This window comes from Mesoplodon bidens, assembly GCF_964165515.1.
Source record: "Mesoplodon bidens genome assembly, chromosome: 16".
NCBI classification, from domain to species: Eukaryota; Metazoa; Chordata; class Mammalia; order Artiodactyla; family Ziphiidae; genus Mesoplodon; species Mesoplodon bidens.
Window position 1 is genome coordinate 63,192,021 of NC_138173.1, and position 19,888 is coordinate 63,211,908.

General features: G+C 41.7%; 1 protein-coding gene across 1 annotated transcript in view; it reads left to right on the forward strand.

Moving 5' to 3' along the window:
* FER1L6 (fer-1 like family member 6) overlaps positions 1–19,408 on the forward strand; it is a gene marked incomplete at its 5' end in the record, with an annotated part of 170,748 nt that extends 151,340 nt beyond the window's left edge. Inside the window, 7 exons of the mRNA XM_081214331.1 lie at positions 485–627; positions 3,083–3,171; positions 3,634–3,732; positions 5,836–6,077; positions 7,594–7,757; positions 17,718–17,818; positions 19,185–19,408. Coding sequence (XP_081070457.1) covers positions 485–627; positions 3,083–3,171; positions 3,634–3,732; positions 5,836–6,077; positions 7,594–7,757; positions 17,718–17,818; positions 19,185–19,371 — 1,025 coding nt within the window. The 3' untranslated portion in view covers positions 19,372–19,408. The remainder of the gene's footprint in view (positions 1–484; positions 628–3,082; positions 3,172–3,633; positions 3,733–5,835; positions 6,078–7,593; positions 7,758–17,717; positions 17,819–19,184) is intronic.
* Between the last annotated feature and the right edge of the window lie 480 nt (positions 19,409–19,888).

Below are 19,888 nucleotides of genomic sequence, written 5' to 3' on the forward strand. Positions count from 1 at the left end.
ACAGCAAAGTGACTCAGTTATACACATATATACAATCTTTTTTAAAAAAATATTCTTTTCCACTATGGTTTGTCCCAGGAGATCGGCTATAGTTCCCTGTGCTATACAGTAGGACCTTGTTGTTTATCCATTCTAAATGTAATAGTCTGCATCTACCAGCCCCAAACTCCCAGTCCCTCCCTCTCCCTCCCCCCTCCCCCTTGGCAACCACAAGTCTGATCTCTAGGCCTGTGAGTCTGTTTCTGTTTTGTAGATAGGTTGGCTCTCTTAACTTTCAATCTCTTTCCCCTTCCCACCACTCTACTCCTACCTCTTTCCATTCTCTCGTCCTTTTTCTCTTTCACTGTCTTTTCTCTCTCCCTGTTCCTTGGTATATTTAAATGAACCTTTAAGGGAGTGTTTGAAAATGCATCTGACAGCCCCTGACTATCCCCTTACAAGAACACATCTGACAAGTCTCTTTATTTTTCTCTCTTCCATGCAGATGAGATGGTGGAGTCGTACGAGCACTTGGCCCTCAGCGTTTTACGCTCTTGGGAGGATATCCCGGAGGTTGGGTGTAGGCTGGTTCCTGAGCACGTAGAAACTCGGCCACTGTACCACAAGGATAAGCCAGGAATGGAGCAGGTAGTGGCCAAGACAGTTCTGGTCCCAATAAGAGTGTTCATCCCCGAAGAGAATGACTTTTCCCCTACAAGTTAATCTTGTGTGCCGTATAATAATGGTTCTCAACCAGGGACAATTTTGCCCCTCCTGCCCCGGACGTTTAGCAGTGTCTCAAATACTTTTGCTTGTCTCACGTGGGTGGGGGTGATATTGGCATCTAATGGGAAGGGACAGTGATGCTGCTAAACATCCTATTCTGTACTGGGCAGCCCTCCACAACAAAGAATTATTCAGCCCCAAACGAATGTTGAGGTTGAGAAACTCTGCCCTAAAGTCAGAGTAGGATTTAGTGCTCTTTCCCTTTTATGATTTGAGTTATCAAGTTCTTTCTGAAGAATCCTGACATTTGAGAAACTTCAAAACTCATCTGATGTGCCCAAGACCTTGTCCAAAAACCTATCAGTAACCACACAGCCCACTAGTTTTCCCAAAGAAGCAATAGATGGAGGTTTACCTTGAAGAACTGGCAAAACAAGATATGTGGAAAAGATAACTAGAGATCTGGCTTCTGAGTTAGAAGGGAAGAGAAGACAACTTTATTAAGGGGCTTTTATGTCCTCGGCCCTTTACAGAAATTATCTAACCTAATTAGGATGGCCATAGATTTATTTATCCAAATTACGGCCATTTTGAGAGGGAAAGAAGGCACTATGAATAATTAAGCTGGGGGCTTCCCTGGTGGCGCAGTGGTTGAGAGTCCGCCTGCCGATGCAGAGGACACGGGTTCGTGCCCCAGTCCAGGAGGATCCCACATGCCGCGGAGCGGCTGGGCCCGTGAGCCATGGCCTCTGGGCCTGCGCGTCCGGAGCCTGTGCTCCACAACGGGAGAGGCCACAACAGTGAGAGGCCCGTGTACCGCAAAAAAAAAAAAAAGCTGATACAAGGGGCACACACCACGATTTTCCTAGACAAACCAGTGTGTGTGTCACCTCACGCTTATTTCTTAATACAGCCTCACGATGAAATTATTATAATCCTTACTTTTAAGATGAAGAAATTGAGGTTCAGAGAGTTTAAGTAACTTGCTCAAAGTTACTCAGCTGGTGATAAGCAGAGGCGGGATGTAACCCAGGCAGCGTGAGTCCCTAGCTCTGTCCCAGCTCTGGACTCACTCGCTGTGTAGTCTGGGCAAAGCACGTGGGCTTGACTATAATGGGGCAGGAACTCCCACACTGCTCTCCCAGCAATGCTGGGGTATAAACCTCGTGATAGCATGTGTGAGGGCGTGTCTTGAAAGGATAAACTTTTATCAGATGTAGAAACTTATGACTATTTCCTAAGATTTACTACCAGATGTTTGACATCTTTTGGTTACTGGTATCCTTCATTTTACCTGTCAGATGTAGCTTCTTGGTTAACGGTGAATGTTAATGTCTTTTTAGAGACCTAGGAATATAATCCTCCATTGAATTGGTTCTTCTCTTCCCGAATGCTAACTCTTTGCTTACATTGCCCCTTCCCCTGGAAATCCTCTTTTTTTTTTTCCTAGCCAAAGCCCCTCGTTCACCCAAATCCTACAAATCCTTCCCACTCTGTTGGAAGCCCCACTTACTTCATATAAAATCTCCCCTGACCATCCCAGCCCTTGTTGATCACTCACCTTCTTGCCTGAGCTGACGGAGCAATTAGCATGCATACAACAGAGCTGAATATGGAATCCACTGGACTTTCTCCCCACCTGGGCTCTCACATCCCGTGCAACAGGGTACATTTTGATGTATGGAGTCCAAAGCAATGGATGGAAGGCCCTGTTCTGCCACTGATTAGCCATGGGACTTCAGATAATTTCTTTGACTTCTCTGAACCTTAGTTTTTTTATGTGTAGCACAGAAACATGGCTGGGGGGTGAGCACTGATGGAGATAATGGATGTTAAGGTACATTGGAAGCAATGAAGCATGATTCTTCTGACATAGTATTATCTTTGTAATCCTTAGGGGTTGGTAAGAAGAGCAGGGTCTCTAGAGTCAGCAGACAAGGGTTGAATCCAGACTCTGCTACATGTTGCCTGTGTAAACATGGGCAGGACATTTTCTCATCTGCCAAGTAGGAATAATAACATCTACCTAGTGGGGATATTGGAAGAATTAATGAGACAATGCTTTTCAAGTACATAGCACTGTGTCTACCACATAGTAGGTGCGCAGTAAGGTTTTGCTTCCCCTTCCCCTTCTCTTGATGTACGCTCCTCTTGATATATGTTCTAATTTTTAACAAAAATATAAGTTCTGTCTTTGTCAACAAATATTCTGAATATAATATGGATAATATCCTTATTATATTACATTACATTATATTATATTATATGTACCTAATATCCATTACTAGTAAAGGGATCTGTTAAAACCGTGAATGGTCAGTGTCCATGTGATAATGCCCCCCCCCCCAAAATATCTAAAGGATGTCTTCTTAACAAGGGCCGCCTGCAGATGTGGGTGGACATGTTTCCCAAAGATATGCCTCAGCCTGGACCTCCTGTTGACATTTCGCCAAGGAAACCCAAAGGGTAAGTAACCTGCAGCCCCACCTTCAAGGAAAGAGACCAAGGTCTCAGACTAAAGGATCATGTCATTTGATCTGGTGTCTGATACATTACATTAATCAGCTGACACCTGATAATCATGCCTCACTTTCCACCCGGCCAAGTACAGCAGGGGGTGAGTGGTGGTGATAATAGTAGTGGTGGGGGTTGAAATGGTGGCCCCTGTTTTATGGTAGGAGCCCCTGAGTTTCAACATTCTGAAAAATGTCGGTTAATGGAAGGAGGATCTGCTCAGAGAAATTCATGTTCTTGGTGATTCCAGCTGGGACACTTGGTTTTGATGGAACGAAGACCTTAAGTCTTGACATTTTTGAACTTGGTAAAATTGAGGAAGCTTATAGACTCAAAGCAGTACCAGAATCACATAGACACCAATTGACTCAGCTTCCAAGGTCTTCAACCTAAGGCTGCCTTCCCTTATCCCAGGTATGAATTGAGAGTGACCATCTGGAACACGGAAGATGTCATTTTAGAGGATGAGAATATCTTCACAGGACAAAAATCAAGTGATATTTATGTTAAAGGGTAAGATCACCAGCAAACTCCATACCCCCTTTCCTTCTCCTCTTCACCTCTTTAACCCCTAACCAAACTATGCCTTGTGGAAGATATTCTATGCACATCTCACAAAAGGAGTCCATCTTACTCACCTTGTTAGATAAGGTCACTTTCTTTGTCAAATATTTGCCTTATTTGGTCATTTTGCTAAGAATGATTATCCCATGAAATATTTTTGTGAGGAAGTCTTATTATATAAACGTCTCTTTCAGTTAAATATTGGATGCCTAAACTTTTTGAATGACATTCAAAATACCTTTACACCAGAAGGAAGTAGAGAGCTGTAGTGCTATTGATGAAAGATTAAGTGTTAAGAAGATTATAAGCCTAATACAAAAGCTAAACTTTATACCTTCCCATTTGCTAGTTTTAGCAACCTAGGACTCAGGAAACTAAATATTTTGTATCTCTCTCTTACATCTTGGCTATAACACAAATGTCTTTGTAGGTTTCCTTTTCACCCCTAATCAGGGAGGGAGATGAAGTTGTAGAGGATCAGAAACAATGTGACTTAAACATGTACCCTCAGATAAAACTCATGTCAGAAACAGTAAATTCATCTCAGCCTTGTTTTGGTATCTCTTTGTCTTCCCCCAACAAGAAACCCCCTTCCTCATTGACACTCCCATTTCTAGTACACTATTAAGTCTTGTTCATTTTACTCCCCAAATAGCTGTCAGCACTGTCCATTCTCTTCATCTCACCACATCACCATCATCATCTTTTCCTCCATCATTTCCTGCCTGGGTCACTGAAATACCAATACTATCTGAATTGGTCTCTCCCTATTCAGTCTTGCCTCCAATAATCTGTTGTCTATCGTTGAAACATGAGTTATCTTTTCAAAGCACAATCTGAGCACATCAGTCCTGTACTTAAAACCCTTTAATGACATCCTATGTTCTCTTGACAAAGATCCAAATCCCTCATATGTCCTAAAATATCACACATGACTAGACTTTGCCTATGTCTCCAGACTCATCTCACTGGATCAATACTCCCCCTTACCTTCTGCTCTCTAGTCACACTGAGCTTCTTCCCCTTTTTAGAATGCGTCCTCACCTCTTCTTCCACAGGGCCTTTGCACATCCCTCACTGGTGACTTTTGCCATCCCACCCATCTCCCTCTATCCTCTTCCCTCCATGACTGTAGCTCCGTGAAGGCAAGACCCGTCCCTGTTTGCTCCCTATCACTCCCCTAGCATCTAGCTCACTCCTTGCATCATAAGAGATACCACACATATACTGGTTGACTGAGCACCATCTTTAGCTAAATAATTGTGCCCATACCCCAGTGGTACCACTCCTCTGGGAATAGAATGGTATTTACCCTCCCCTGCCCCAGGGTGGGTTGAGGTGGAGAGAGGGATGTCTGCTTTCAGAAAGCAAGTGGTTTGGCATTATCAATTAGTTTGAATTAAAAGTACCTTTTTTCTCAAGAATTAATTAGCTGTGGATAAAGTACTAGGGGAAAATGTATTCATTGTAGCTTACTTTATACTTGGCATGGAGGAGAAAGACCAGATAATCCTAAGAGGAAATAACATAATAGATCATTTGGAGTACACAAAGCACTGTACATATACTATCTCATATAAGTCCTCTGAATTTCTATGAACTAGATATTGTCATTGCTTCCATTTTCCAGATGAAACAAAGGCACAGAGAGGTTAGATAATTTACCTATGTAATGTAGCAATGTAATGTAGTGGGTGCAGAAATGGTACATGTTATAAAGAGGTCACCCAAGGCGAGAGGAAACTCAGATTACACTTTCATTTTACATTTCCTGACTTCTCCCTTTTTACTGAGTGTGACTTCAGATCTACCCAAGAACTGAAGACAATTCCCCAACCTGACTTAGACCGAGAGTCTTGTTTCAGTTTCCGACCCTTTGATCCCTATTTATCTCTTTCGGATTCAATGGAAACTTTCATCTAAATCTAACTATATCATAATTTTAAAACCATGGATCTGTGACCACAATGAAACTAGTTAAATCACTCTTGATTATACTGATGCCTAAATAATGGGCTCTGAGTGTTTAATTCTTTTTCTGTCTTTATTCAGGTGGTTAAAGGGTTTGGAAGATGACAAGCAGGAAACAGACGTGCATTACAACTCTCTGACTGGAGAGGGGAACTTCAACTGGCGCTTTCTATTTCCATTTCAGTATCTCCCAGCGGAGAAGCAAATGGTCATTACCAAGAGGGAGAACATCTTTTCCTTAGAGAAGATGGAGTGTAAGACGCCAGCTGTGTTGGTGCTTCAGGTTTGGGATTTTGAAAGGCTATCTTCAGATGATTTTCTGGGTAAGCCAGTGGCTTCATCAAGTTCATATTAATGTTGAGGGTTTTGTCCTAGCTTTTGGAGAACTTAGTCTGAGTTAGCTCCAGGGATAGTAATTTCAATGCTGTTTAATAATTTTGATAGCAAAATTTTGAAACACTCCAAATAGCCCTTAATAGGGGATTGACTCAATAAGTTACAGTGCATCCCTATGGTGGAAGATACATATTCAAACAGACTAAAATTGACCTTTGCTTTACTACCAAGAAGCTATTAAGTTTTGAGCTAATTACTGGTTTCCTCTGTACTTCAGTTTTCCTCAGTTGTAAAATGGGGATAATAATATTACAACCTCAGAGGGGAGCTGTAAATGTAATAATATAATTTAAAAATGAAGTACAGTGCTTCATACATAGTAAGCATTCAATAAGTGATACCCCTGCAGCCATTAAAATATTAGAATATTTAATGAGTTGGATAGTTGTGCAGGGTGCATTAAGTGAAAAAAAAGTGTATAGGAAAAAATCCCCTTTCAGTAAAAAATATGTTTATTTTTATAGGAGAAAGAGATAGTCAGAGATAGCCAAAGAGACAGAAAGACTGATATAAGGATATGAACTAATAAGTAGGACAGTCGTCAACTTTTGGGAGGTGGAAAAATAATAGAAAAAAAGATTTCTATTTTTTGCTAATGTGCACGCTCTAAATGTTCACAGTTAACATATATCACTTTCGAAATAAGGAAAGGTTATTAAGGAGAGAGAAATATAACATTTTCGTGGCATTATCTTACTCTGGCTTATATTCACTCATTGAAAATACATTGTTGAAAACTAGTGAATACAACAGAAAAGAAGCAGACTCACAGGTGACAGAGAACAAACTAGTGGTTACCAGTGGGGAGAAGGACGGGGAGAGAGGCAAGATAGGGGTGGGGAGAGGGAGGTACAAACTACTGGGTGTCAGATAGGCTCAAGGAGGTATTGTACAACACAGGGAATACAGCCACTATTTTGTAATAACTGTAAATGGAAAGTAACATTTAAAATGTATAAAACATTTTTAAAAAGAGAAAACATTGTTGAGAGCCCACAAAGGTACTGGAGAGTAGCTACCAAGACAGTAAGACTTAGTCCCCAACCTGCAGATTAGTGGGCTCAGAGACAGAGGTATGGTCGGGGGAGGAGGTTCTTACAGGCTATCTGTGCTAAGGCAGGGAACAGCTCAAAGGATAGACACGTAATCCAGATCACGCTCAGGGAGCAGAGAAGCAGTCCAACAGATGACACCGGAAACTAAGGCTTGAAAGTTACATATGGTAGCTCTGCCCTGGTCTTCTACCTGCTGCCATATTACTAATGCTTTAAATGCACCAAACACGTGTTGGCCATATTTGTGCTCTCAATATCTGGCACATGCTGTGGATCCCTTGTGGTCCTGACTGAATGACCAGCGAGTGGATGGATGAATGAGTGGGTGAATGAGGATGATGAAGGATTTTCAAGCCCTTCTATAACTGTTAAGGGCATCTCTTCACAGGCTCCCTGGAAATGAACCTCAATAGTTTTCCCCGAGCAGCTAAGTCTGCCAAAGACTGCGATCTCACCAGGTTTGAAAATGCAAGTGAGGAGAGCAAGATTTCCATATTCCAGCAAAAGCGTGTGCGGGGCTGGTGGCCTTTCACTAAAAGCAAAGAACTCGCGGTAAGTGACAGCTGTAGGAGACGGGGTGAGGGTGGGGCAGGCAGGGGACCTCCTATTATTTAAATGAGTCATTTTGTAAACTTCAAGTCAAGTGCCCTAAAATGACATGGAGCCCTTTAGGGCAAAGTTTCTGTTGAGAAGCGAGAATTTTGAAAAACTTATAAATGCATTGTGCCTTCCATAGTTCAGCATGCTTGATTTACTAGTGATCTATGTCAAGCTGGGTTTCTATCTTCTTGCCTTGAGCATATGCCCCGGCATTAGTTTTTTTTCAACATTTCTTGAAATTATGCATAAAGTCCTGACTAATGTACAATTTTAATACAACTGCTTCATCCCTTCACCCTCAAAACGTGAAACTCCATTTAAAAAGTGATCCATCCTTTTAAAACTTGCTCGAGAGGATGCTGGCAGAAAGGAGAGCCATTTACCCCTGTCCTTGCCTAGGCAACTTGGTCCATACGGTGTGACACATGCTGTAGGAACTCGGACCTTTCACAAATAGTAGGAAGAAAGCTTCTCTTGCCCTTTCTTTCAGCCCCCTCATCACTCCCCTGTAAGGGAGGGTGGAGGACTTAAGCGCTCAGTGAAGGTGAGAAAAGGGACCGGGCCAGCATAGGGGGCCTATTTGCACTGCTGTCCTCCTCTTGGGGCGAGCGTGTTCTCCCCTCTGTTCCTAGTGCCCAGCGGCAAAAGCAAACGCAAGTCAGGACCTTTCAGGTATCAGGTCTGCATAGAGACCGATTGCTCACTCTCTCTTTGTGCTATGGGCTCAATGGGTACAAGACAAGGATTTCTTTGAACTTAACTGGGAGGTGCTGACCTGACTCCATGGTGTCTAGTTTTAGTATGTTTTCTAGGAGCTTTCTCTTCCCTCCATTCTCAATTCAGTCCCATCTGGTGAGACTGGATCAAAAGAACAAGGATCCAAGCAGGCTCCTTCCTTCCAGTCTCCTCAAGTATGCGTTGAGGTTTTACTACGTGGCAGCCTCTGTACTCCGTTCCAGGTTTCACGGCTTAGCACATAGTAGATGCTCAATCAGTGACTTGATTGATGAACGGATGAGTTCAGAAATGAAGTAAGCATGGCCTGTACTGTCAACCAGCTCAGAGTCCAGTGGGGACAGATGTATCAACAGTACAGTCTGCATGAAATAGTCAAAGTGAAAATGACACAGGGAAGGAAGAGGGGAGGGGAGGAGCTAATCCCCTCTGAGGACGTTGAGGGGTCAAGCAGGGCAGAGCACGAATTTTTCAAGAACAAGGAATGATGAAAGCCCTTTTCTAGATGAAGAAAAGGAGGATGTCTACTCCAAGTAGAGGAACCATGATGAGTGCAGCCTGGAGTCATGAAATAGCCCCATGGGGACAGCTAACTGCTCACTGGTCAGAGTTGTCAGAATGTAATATGAGGTCAGGAAATGGGGAATGCTAAGTCCTGAAATCCAAATTCTTATCTTTTGACATAATTCCTTTTCCTATGAAACAAACGGCAGTGATTATGTGTGTATTACATAATGGCCGTCATCTATTATATTTTTATAGCCCTGCAGAGTTTGCCAAATATGTTCAGATCCCTTCTGTTATTTCATTTGATCCTAATCGACTCTTTATTTTCCGTGTAATTTATTTCTTCATTTCATTCAACAAATATTTATTGAGCATCTATTAAAGGATAGGTCCTGAGAATAATATAGTCCAATGTCAAAGACAGACACACAAGGGTAAATAGATGAACACACAAATGCACAGTGAGTCACCCACAGGCACACCAAGAAAGCAAATTCTTCTCTTTTTTTTTTAAGAGAAAAAAGTGAATTTTATTTGAGCCAAACTGAGGATTACAGTGTGAGAAACAGACCTCAGCTCAGGAAGCTCTGAGAATTGCTCTGCCTAGCAAATTCTTAAAACAAGGGCTGGGAAGTGCTGAGTTAAGGCATATCCAAGGCAGATATTTCCACTCCATACAGCGGTTAGAGACCTTTCTGTGACTGTGAACCTTTATAGTTGAGACCTAAAGAATGAGAAGTAGTGAGCCATAGGGAAAAATATGGAAGTGCATTTGTCACCAAGCAAACACCACAGGCAAAGGCCCTGAGGTGAGAATGAGTTCAGTGCATAGGAGGAACTAAAATACAAACAAGCAAAAACCTCACACAATTGGAGCAGGGTGAAGAGAGGTGATGCCAGTGAAGTGGAGAGGAAACCAGAGCTGGATCATGCAGCTCTCAGATGTGAAGAGTTTATGGATTTCGGTCTCAGATCAACAGGAAGCCAACAAATGGTTTCCATCAGGGAGGTGAGGGGATCTGATTCACACAGGAAACAGTCCCTCACTGCAATGGGGACAATGGGTGGGAGAGGGTCACAAGTGGAGAAAGAGAAGTAGGCAGAGATGTAGGAAGAAAATGAGGAAAATGTGCTGAGACATAAACCCAGAGAGGAGAGAGTCTTTTGCGGACAGTTAGGTCTTTGTGTCAAATGCTCCTGGGTGGTTGCATAAGAAGCAGAGAAGTGTCGATTGGGTTTAACAGCGTGGAGGTCACTGGCGACCTTTTATTTATTTATTAATTAAAATTAATTAATTTCTAACTGAAGTACAGTTGATATACAATATTATATGTTACAGGTGTACAATATAGTGATTCACAGTTCTTAAAGGTTATATTCCATTTACAGTTATTATAAAATATTGGCTATATTCCCCATGTTGTACAATATATCCTTGTAGCTTATTTCATACATAATAATTTGTACCTCTCCTGGTGACCTTTTTAAAAAGCAGTGTTGTGAAAGTTCATAGCAACATTATTCATAATAGCCCCAAAGTGGAACCATCCAGATGTCCATCAACTGATGAATGGATAAACAAAATGTGGTATGTTAACCGAAATTTCAGAAACAGAGACCTTATTGAAGTAAAGAGGTGCTTATTTGAGGTTTGTTAGGACCATAGCCCGGGAGACACAGATTCAAGAAGCATTTGAATTGTGTTCTGTTGGACTACAAAATGGGGGATGCTTATAAAGCAAAACGGGGCAAGGTTACACAGGTTGTTTGTCAAGAACTAGGATTGGAGCTGGCAAGAAGTAAGGGCGCTTATTAAACAAGAACTGGTTGGGGTTCAAAATGATTACATTGTTGCAAAAGGGTTGGTAAAACTTTGAAACTACAAGGTTTCAGGGAGCAGCTGCTAGCAGATACTGTTTTGAAGATGGCCAGGAGTGTCCTAGAATTTGATACAGTTCAGAAAATTCAAGTTCCCAATGATTTAGGAACATGTCTGCAACTGCATCCACAATAGTCACCTGGCTCCATTTTGTTATTTATTTATTTATTTAGCTGCACTGTGCAACACGTGGGGGATCTTTGCTCTCCGACCAGGGATCAAAGCCGGGTTCCCTGCATTGGAAACACCGAGTCTTAACCATTGGACCACCAGGGAGGTCCCACCTGGCTCCATTTTGAATGCCTGAACCGTAGTTACTCCATTTTGATTTTTTTTTTTTCTGGTACGCGGGCCTCTCACTGTTGTGGCCTCTCCCGTTGCAGAGCACAGGCTCCAGACGCGCAGGCTCAGCAGCCATGGCTCACGGGCCCAGCCGCTCCGCGGCATGTGAGATCCTCCTGAACCGGGGCATGAACCCGTGTCCCCTGCATCGGCAGGCAGACTCTCAACCACTGCGCCACCAGGGAAGCCCTCCATTTTGATTTTTAAATGGCTTTAATTATGTCATCAGGTATATCCATACAGTGGAATAGAATTCAGCCATAAAAAAGAATAAAGTGCTGATAGATGCTCCAACAATAGACTGCTAGTTATTTCTCCTGCAAAAACTGGGTTATTTGGGGTTAACAAAGAATTGCAATTTGAGGTCTGCAACCATGGCTAGCCATGTGCGAGTCCCCAGCAAAATTGGAAAGAACTCTTTTATAGAGGGGGAAAGGAAGTTGGGAGTGCTATAGTTAACGGAGTCCATGGCTTTTCACTGACTGAGCCATGACTGTCTCTCATTGGCTGAGCTCTTGCCAGGTGAGAAGAGAAAGTCTTTCTTCTTCCTATTAGGCTCTGCTATCAGCATAGGGCATGAGAGCTCCCCTTTCTGGTCTCTCAACTCTATTTTAATTGAGGTTTCTGTTTATTAATTTTCACAGTTTCCATGTCTATAAAATGAGTAGTTTGGACTGGGTGCCTCCAAGGTGCATTTCCAGCAAAGACATTCTCTAATTCCAACTCTGCATGAATTCCCCTCCCGTGCCTTGAAGCCAGCAGTCAGAACATCATAGTCCTCTTATTCCAATTATCAGCAGCCAGGAGGGATTTGTTTATGGGCACTGCCACCTGCCAGGCTTATTTTTAAAGCTTCTTATCTGTACCCCCAAGCAGTGTAATTTAGACATTTGGATCACACAGCTCCTAGTGTGGAATATGGATAGTAAGTGAAAAACAGCTCCAAGTGGAATTGCAAAAGAATGGGTACCCTTTGGAGAAGGAAAGGGAATATGTATTGAACATGTGCTTCATGAAACACATTGCATTATGCATTTTATATGCATTATCCTACTAAAGGCAACCTTCAAAGAAATCACTCCTTTAGAAGATGGAGATCAGGAAGTTTCTTTTACAGGTTAATCTCACAAGTCTACAGTTAGGTAGCCCAGGTAAGTCCCAAGAGCATAACAACTAAAACTACCTCCAGTTTAGTGTGAAAAAGAGTTGTCAGCATTTACTATGGCCGCGTACACTAGCAGCTAAAGGTTCAATGATCAGTAAGACACATTTCTGCCATCCAGAATTTCACAGCTTAGCTGAGGCAGCTGGTAGACAAGACAAATCATCTAAATAGTATGTGGCAAATTCAGATTCTCCAGGAGCGGAGGAGGGGAGGTATTTTCACGTGAAGATCATTTTTAAGACAAAGTATATTATATGCATTTATAGGAAATTTGAAAGACACAAAAATGTGGAAAGGAAGAAATAGCACCCATATGCACGTCACCCAAAGAAAACCATTGCTAACATTTTGGTTATTCCCAATATGCATACATTTTGGTTAATTTTATATAATAGTGATCATTCTATGTTAAAAATAATGCCTTGTTCATTTTGCTCTATTCAGTGTTACAATGAGCACTCCCCTACATTTTATTATGAATATTATTAATTCTTTGTATTCTCAAAATAGAAATGCTACAGTTAAATCATGTGTTTTTTCCTCAGCATACATGCATTAAAAAAATTTAAGCATGCAGGAAGTTGAAAGAATAGGACAATGATCAGCCATATACCCACCACCTAGATTTAATATTTGTAGACATTTTGATATATTTATTTTGTCTGTCTATGTGAATATATGGATATAGTATATGCTCACACACACACACACACACACACACACACACACACACTGGCTGAACCATTTAAGAGTAAGTTGTAGACATTCTGACACTTTACCCCTAAAGACTTCCTATGCATCTCCTGAGAATATGGATATCCTCCTACACAACATCTCATTGTGAAAAATAGGACAATTTGAACATCCAAAAGAATAATGACTATGCTTTGTGCATTAAAGGTTTATCTGAGTTTTGAATTATTTCCTTAATTAGCTACCCAGAAATGGAATTCACAGGTCCAGAGTATGACTATATACTGTAATGCACATACACTCACACATACATATATATGTGTGCAGATACATATATGTGTGTGTGTATATATATATATGTATATGTATGTATGTATGTATATGTGTATATTCCTCTTCCTAAAGGATTTACCAGTACACATTCCAACCATTAATGTATGCGAATGCCTCATCTCATATGAGTGACAGTTGTGTTTAATAAGCAATAATTATTGCTGAAGAAGGCATGTCCAACCTGAACACAATCACTTCTCAGCCTCCCCCAGCGCTCACCCTCCAGGCCCAGTGAAGTTTGAAGCCCATAAACAATGGATGTGATACAACAAATCTAGTCTTTTTAGGACCTTTCCTTGTCATTTTCTTCCATCCATAGATGTCATTAGGTTAATAGATAGTCTCTCACTGTCCATTTTTTCTAGCTCTGATTTAAAATTACATTTGGAGGATATTATTAGCTTAAGACCTCTACCTGGTACTTGGTTGAATACGGATGATTGAAGTAGGACGTGGAACCCTCTGTGTGGAGAGACATGGAAGGAGGAGCAGCGTTTATCGGACGATGTCCCCTGCTGCCTCTGCGATGCCAGAGAAATGCTTTGTGACCACCCAGGCAGGGCAGTGAAGCGGGGACAAGGCTCTTCATGATATTTACTGACAACTGCTATGCCTAGGGCAGAATTAATTTCATATTCTCTGCCTCCTTTTTTTTCTTTGCATTTTTTTCCTGTATGAATATGCATCCTTGGGACTTCTCTGGGAGTTTTCTGAATGCGCAGAATATATTTCTCGTGAAATTATGCATTTATGTCCATAAAATAGTGTTGAAGTTAACAACTATGATTTTTTAAGTGTTTACTATTCACCAGGCACTGGGTTGAGCACTTTATAAGTGTTGTATCATTTATTTTTCAAAGCAATCTGATGGAGTACATGCTATTAACGTCCCAGATCAGTGAGACTCAAAGAGGGCACGTAACTCACTCAAGGTCACACAGCTAGTAACTGGTAGAGCACGATTTCAGATGCCAATTTGTCTGCACCAAATCGTACCCACTCAATTCCTGTGCTATGCTATGCTATACTATTCCTTAAGCTACCCAAGGCAATTCGTTAGATGAAAGTCAAAAACAGGTTCTTTTTAAAGCCAATTTATTAAAATATAATATACTTACATACAGAAACGGGTAATATACATTACAGAAGAGTGTGCCAATCATGAATTTTCACGCACTGAACACTCCTGTCGGCACCTAGATGAAGAAGCAGAACCTCTCCAGTGACCCAGACCCCTCCTGCCCCTGTCCTGACCACTCTCCTGACCTCTAACCTCATCATTTGATCATGTCTATTTCCTTCTTTAGCTAAATGAAATCACACATCCTGTATTCTTTTGTGTTTGGCTTCTTTTGTGCAGCAATGTTTCTATATAGCAAGTGTGTTTTCCAACATTTTATTTGAAACATCAAAAATACATTCTAATGCTGGAGCCATGGCAATGACTGTAAGGCCCCTCTTGAACATTTCAGAAAAGGTATATTGACTCACTGTTAAATAAATAGGCTGCTTCTTTTTTTTCCACAAAAAGGGGCCACTTGGACACATAAAATAGCAGAGGATGGGACTTGGTATCAGAGGACCTGGGTACAAATCTTAGTTTTATAACACAAGTTAGCAAACATCATCAAGCCTTCGTTTCCTGGGCTGTAAAATGGGAATAAAAATGTCATTTGTTTTGCCAGGCTGTCAGATAGTTTAAATGGAATAATGTCTTCACATACCACCATGCAAGTTATACAGCACGATGGCTGAGCTTATTGTTAGGCAATGAAGACACCGATGATCCTTTCACTCTCGTCCTAACTTGTTCTCTGTTGATTTTTGTCCTCTCTTCCAAACATTTTGGAGCCCAGCAATTGGTTAATGACTCTTAAACTCTACCAAGTATAGAGGAGTTGGATGAGGCTCCCAGCGTATAAATATATTGCTCAGGGGCGCTCAGATCATCTCTGAAAAACATCCGGAAATAAACCCTTTTGGCAGATTGGAAGCCCCTCTGCCATGAGTTCTGGGCTGGCTTCTTGGGTTTCTTCCAGCCATGAAATCTTGCAGGGGCACCGTGGGCTCTAACTCTGCCTTTCATGAAACCTAGAAGTTAGAGCCAAGTTGCTTTAAAGAGCCTCTGGCCATGTGATAGATGAGCAAACTAAGACCCAAGAAGACAAATGCTTTTAGGTGGCAATGATGAAGACAGTCATAGAATCATCTCATGTTAGAGCTGGGAAGGTCCTCATAAAACTTCTAGTCCAATTATCTGGCATTTGGGAGGCAGCCTGCTATAATGGAAAGAGCATGGTTTTGGAATCTTACAGACCTTGGTTCAAATTCCAGTTGGTTAACTTATTGCCTGTGTGACCTTGGGAAAGTTATTTGACTTTTACGGCGTCATTTCTCTATCAGTATAAAGGAGACCTACTTTGTTAGTCACTGTAATAAATAGATGATAGATAGATAGATAGATAGATAGATGATAGATGATAGATAAAAAGAACAAAGCTGGGACAAAACAGGCATTCAATAAAGCATTGCAATTACAGTTAGAGTTATATTACTATTGCTCTACTGTTGATAGATGTGATAAAATGGATAGAAGCTTTATAGTCTTTCTTTCCTGGCTTTCAAATACTTCCCGAGTGCCTTATGTGCAAGTCATTGCTGATGGAGCCAAAATTTCTCAATAGGATCGAGAGAGTACATATACACATATTTTAAAGGAGTATTTCTGGATCATAGGAATTTAATGCCTTCTGAGTTGGGTCATGGTACTAGTCTAAAGAATGGATGAGACCACCTAGATTTGAACTCATGGCTTCACTTGTAATAAAAGCCCACTGTGCTTCTTTACTAATTCAGACAGCCATGACTCCGCCTCTCTTCTCCAGCTTCAAACTCACCCCAAATACTCTACTTTTCGCTAATTTCTCCCACGATTACATTTTCATGGCTGCCAGCAACTAAACTTGCTTGTTAAGAAACCTTGGCATGGGATACCCTGGTGGCACAGTGGTTGAGAGTCCGCCTGCCAATGCAGGGGACACGGGTTCGTGCCCCGGTCCGGGAAGACCCCACATGCTGCTGAGCGGCTGGGCCCGTGAGCCATGGCCACTGAGCCTGCACATCCAGAGCCTGTGCTCTGCAACGGGAGAGGCCACAACAATGAGAGGCCTGCGTACTGCAAAAAAAGAAAAAAGAAAAAAGCCCTGGCTTTTTCAGAGAGTATAGGTAAATTAACACAAGACCATTGGTTCATCAGAATTTTAGACCTTTCTACTGGGGTAGGAAATCAACCATGCCTCTGAAGTCAGGTAATGCCCCATCCACATGGGATTCAGAAAGACAAGCTTTAACAGCAATCATAGGGGCTAAAATACTTTGGTGATGCTGCAGTCTCCAGCCACGTCTGTGTCCCTCCTATCACCTTGAATCTTGATCCACAAAACCAAAAGAGTCAGGAGAGAGGGTCCCCTCCACCAAGAATGGGAGCTCCAGGAGATCAAGGGTCCTATTTTTCTTAATCATTAAGTCCCCAGGGCCTAGAACAGTGCCTGGCATACAGAGGGTCCCCAAAAGTAATGAATGAACAAGAAAGAATGACTCCTACCTTTTGCAGACATCCTGTCTCATCCTCTGATAACCCAGGACTTAGATCTCTGCCACTATCTTTGGCACAATGCTCTGGAGTAGCATATGACTCATAATTTTCAAACCAAAAAGGGAAGAGAAGGGGAGACAGAGTGCTAGAATAAAAGGATAATTCTAAAACACTTAGAGGGGACAACAAAAACAAGGAAGGGTGACAGAAAAGCCTTTTGGCAAATGTAGGTCCATACCCTCCCATCTCCTCTTGAGAGTCATTGACAGAGAAGAAAGAGGGTAGCAGATTCAAAAGGGTTCTGCCACTCAAGTAATTAGTCCCCCTTTTAATTCTTCCTTTCTGTAATTCATATTACTTCTGCAGATATTAAATGATTACAAGTGAAATAGTCCATGTGACTGAGCCTATGTGTGTCCATGCGTACATGTGGGACCCCCTCTTCTCACAAAACTCAAGAGTAACGTCGTTCCAGGGCTTTTATAGTCCGTCATAAAAATGGCTTCTCCCAGGATCGAAAAGATAATATTTCCTCAAATTAAAGCAGCAGGAGAGTCAAAATCCTTCCTGACATTCTCCCACATGATAACACTTCTTCTAGAAGGTCGGTGTTGCCCCCAAAAGTTCTTTGTGACTAGAAACTGAGAGTTTGTCTTTGTGCAGGGCAAGCTTGAAGCTGAGTTCCACCTCGTTACGGCAGAAGAAGCTGAGAAAAATCCTGTTGGAAAAGCCCGAAAGGAGCCAGAGCCCCTGGCCAAGCCCAAGTGAGTGAAGTCATGGGGTGGGGATGGGGACATCAGAAATGGGAAAGACCCTCTGAGGTCCCCATATCAGAGGATGAAAACATTTCTCCAGAGCATCCTGCTGGGAGAAGTGAGAAGGAGTTAATAAGTACCATCCAATCAGTGTAGCTTTTTGTTTCTATAATTGAAAAATATTCCAAAAACATTATAGAGTGTTTGGCAAATGGACAGGACACTTTTCCATAGAACTACCACATAAGCACTTCCAGAATAATTTCATATATTTTTTTCTACTATTTTTTTCATGGGAATATAAGTTTCACATGAATTTTTTCTACGATTTCTCTAATTATGCATACAAAATTATCTTCAGATTTCATTTATCTTTTGCTGAAAAATTTTGCTTTGTTGCCATAGTTGTCATAATTGGGATTTTTAATTGGCTGTGGAATAGTCCATAGACTTGATACCCATAATTGAGTTGGTTGCCACCCCATAACTGGATGTTTAATTTACTTCTACCTTTTTTCCATTATTATAATATGATAAAAATGTTTCCCCTTTATAAATTATTACCTTAAAATAAATTTCCAGAAGTAGAATTACTAGCAGCAAGTGTTACCCTATTCAATTGAAACCATGGTTATATATCAATTAAAAAGTAAACATATATAGATATGAAATGTGTACACAAAATACTCTTTCAAATTGTATTTGTCCTACCCCTCCCTGGACTCCAAGTGTCTCACGATGAGTAGGTGGTCCCTTCTCTGTACCTATCTTTCATCTATCATAGTGTTAGGAACATAACTGGTGCTTCATTAATTCAAAATTATTTATTAAACTCCTACAGTGTACACCTAGTAAAAAAAAAAACACTTTGAAGAACACCAAAGAAATATAAGATATAAACTCTGCCTTCCAGAAGCTTTCAGTCTGTTTAGAGAGAACACACAGGTTCATAAAACAGTCATCAGAGTGTGGAAGACATATGTTAGGTTCAAAAAGTGGGTAAGTCAAGCCATGAGTGAGGTAGGAATTCAGAATGAGGGGAATTATTGTGGACTGGGGTAGTCAGGAAGGGCTTCATGGAAGAGGTAGGGCTTGAGCTGGTCAGGGTGGGACAGACAGAGGGCCCTCAGTTCTCTGGCTGGGTCCTAACCAAACTATTGCCCTCCTCCAGACCAACTTTTAAAATGATGAGGAATCATAATCACCCAAAATGTTAGCTTGCTTCTGCTTCAAGGCGACATGGTCTTCTCCCATTCTCGGGCCTCTCTTTGTGGGTCCCTGGAAATTGGGAGTCAGAAATCCTTCCTGAGGTCTTGAGACTCCTATGTGTTGACAACATGGCCCCTTCCCTGATCTTCTCTTGCTTCCTTCTCAGCCGCCCAGACACCTCCTTCTCCTGGTTTGTGACCCCCTTCAAGTGCCTGTACCACCTCATCTGGAGGAATTACAAGAAGTACATCATCATCGGTTTCATTCTGATCATCCTCATCGTCTTCCTGGTCCTCTTCATCTATACCTTGCCGGGAGCCATCAGCCAAAGGATCGTTATGGGCTCGTCGTAGGGGGTCATGGAGGACCCAGACCTTCCCTTTCTACTACTCCTCTCTTCTTCCTCATCTGTAAATATATAAGAATGTATGCTCTGTGCAGGCACTGTGCCGGCTGCTAAGAGGATAAACCCAGAGGGCCCAAGAGCCACTCCCTCTGTCTAAGGACAGATCAGCTCTTCTTGGAGGAGATGGGAGAGGAATAGTCCTGCCCTACCCCAACCCTTGCCACTACCTCTCCAATTTAAAAACCTTAAGTCATGGTTTTGTCCATGGGCAGGATGAAATAATGGGTCCTTTACCCCATAGTAATCAATGGAGACCTCAGATTGACTTAGGAAAATCTTTTCTAGAGCACTAAGTAAGGAATGTGTTTCATGGATGATGTTTAGGAGAAAGCACAACATACATGTATGGTGACGTTGAAAAGGAAAAGAACAGCATTACTTTAGGACAGATTTGGAAGGAAGGTATTATACTTTCTTCTGGATTCTGGACAGTAAAACGACAAGTCAGGTCAACAAAACAATGC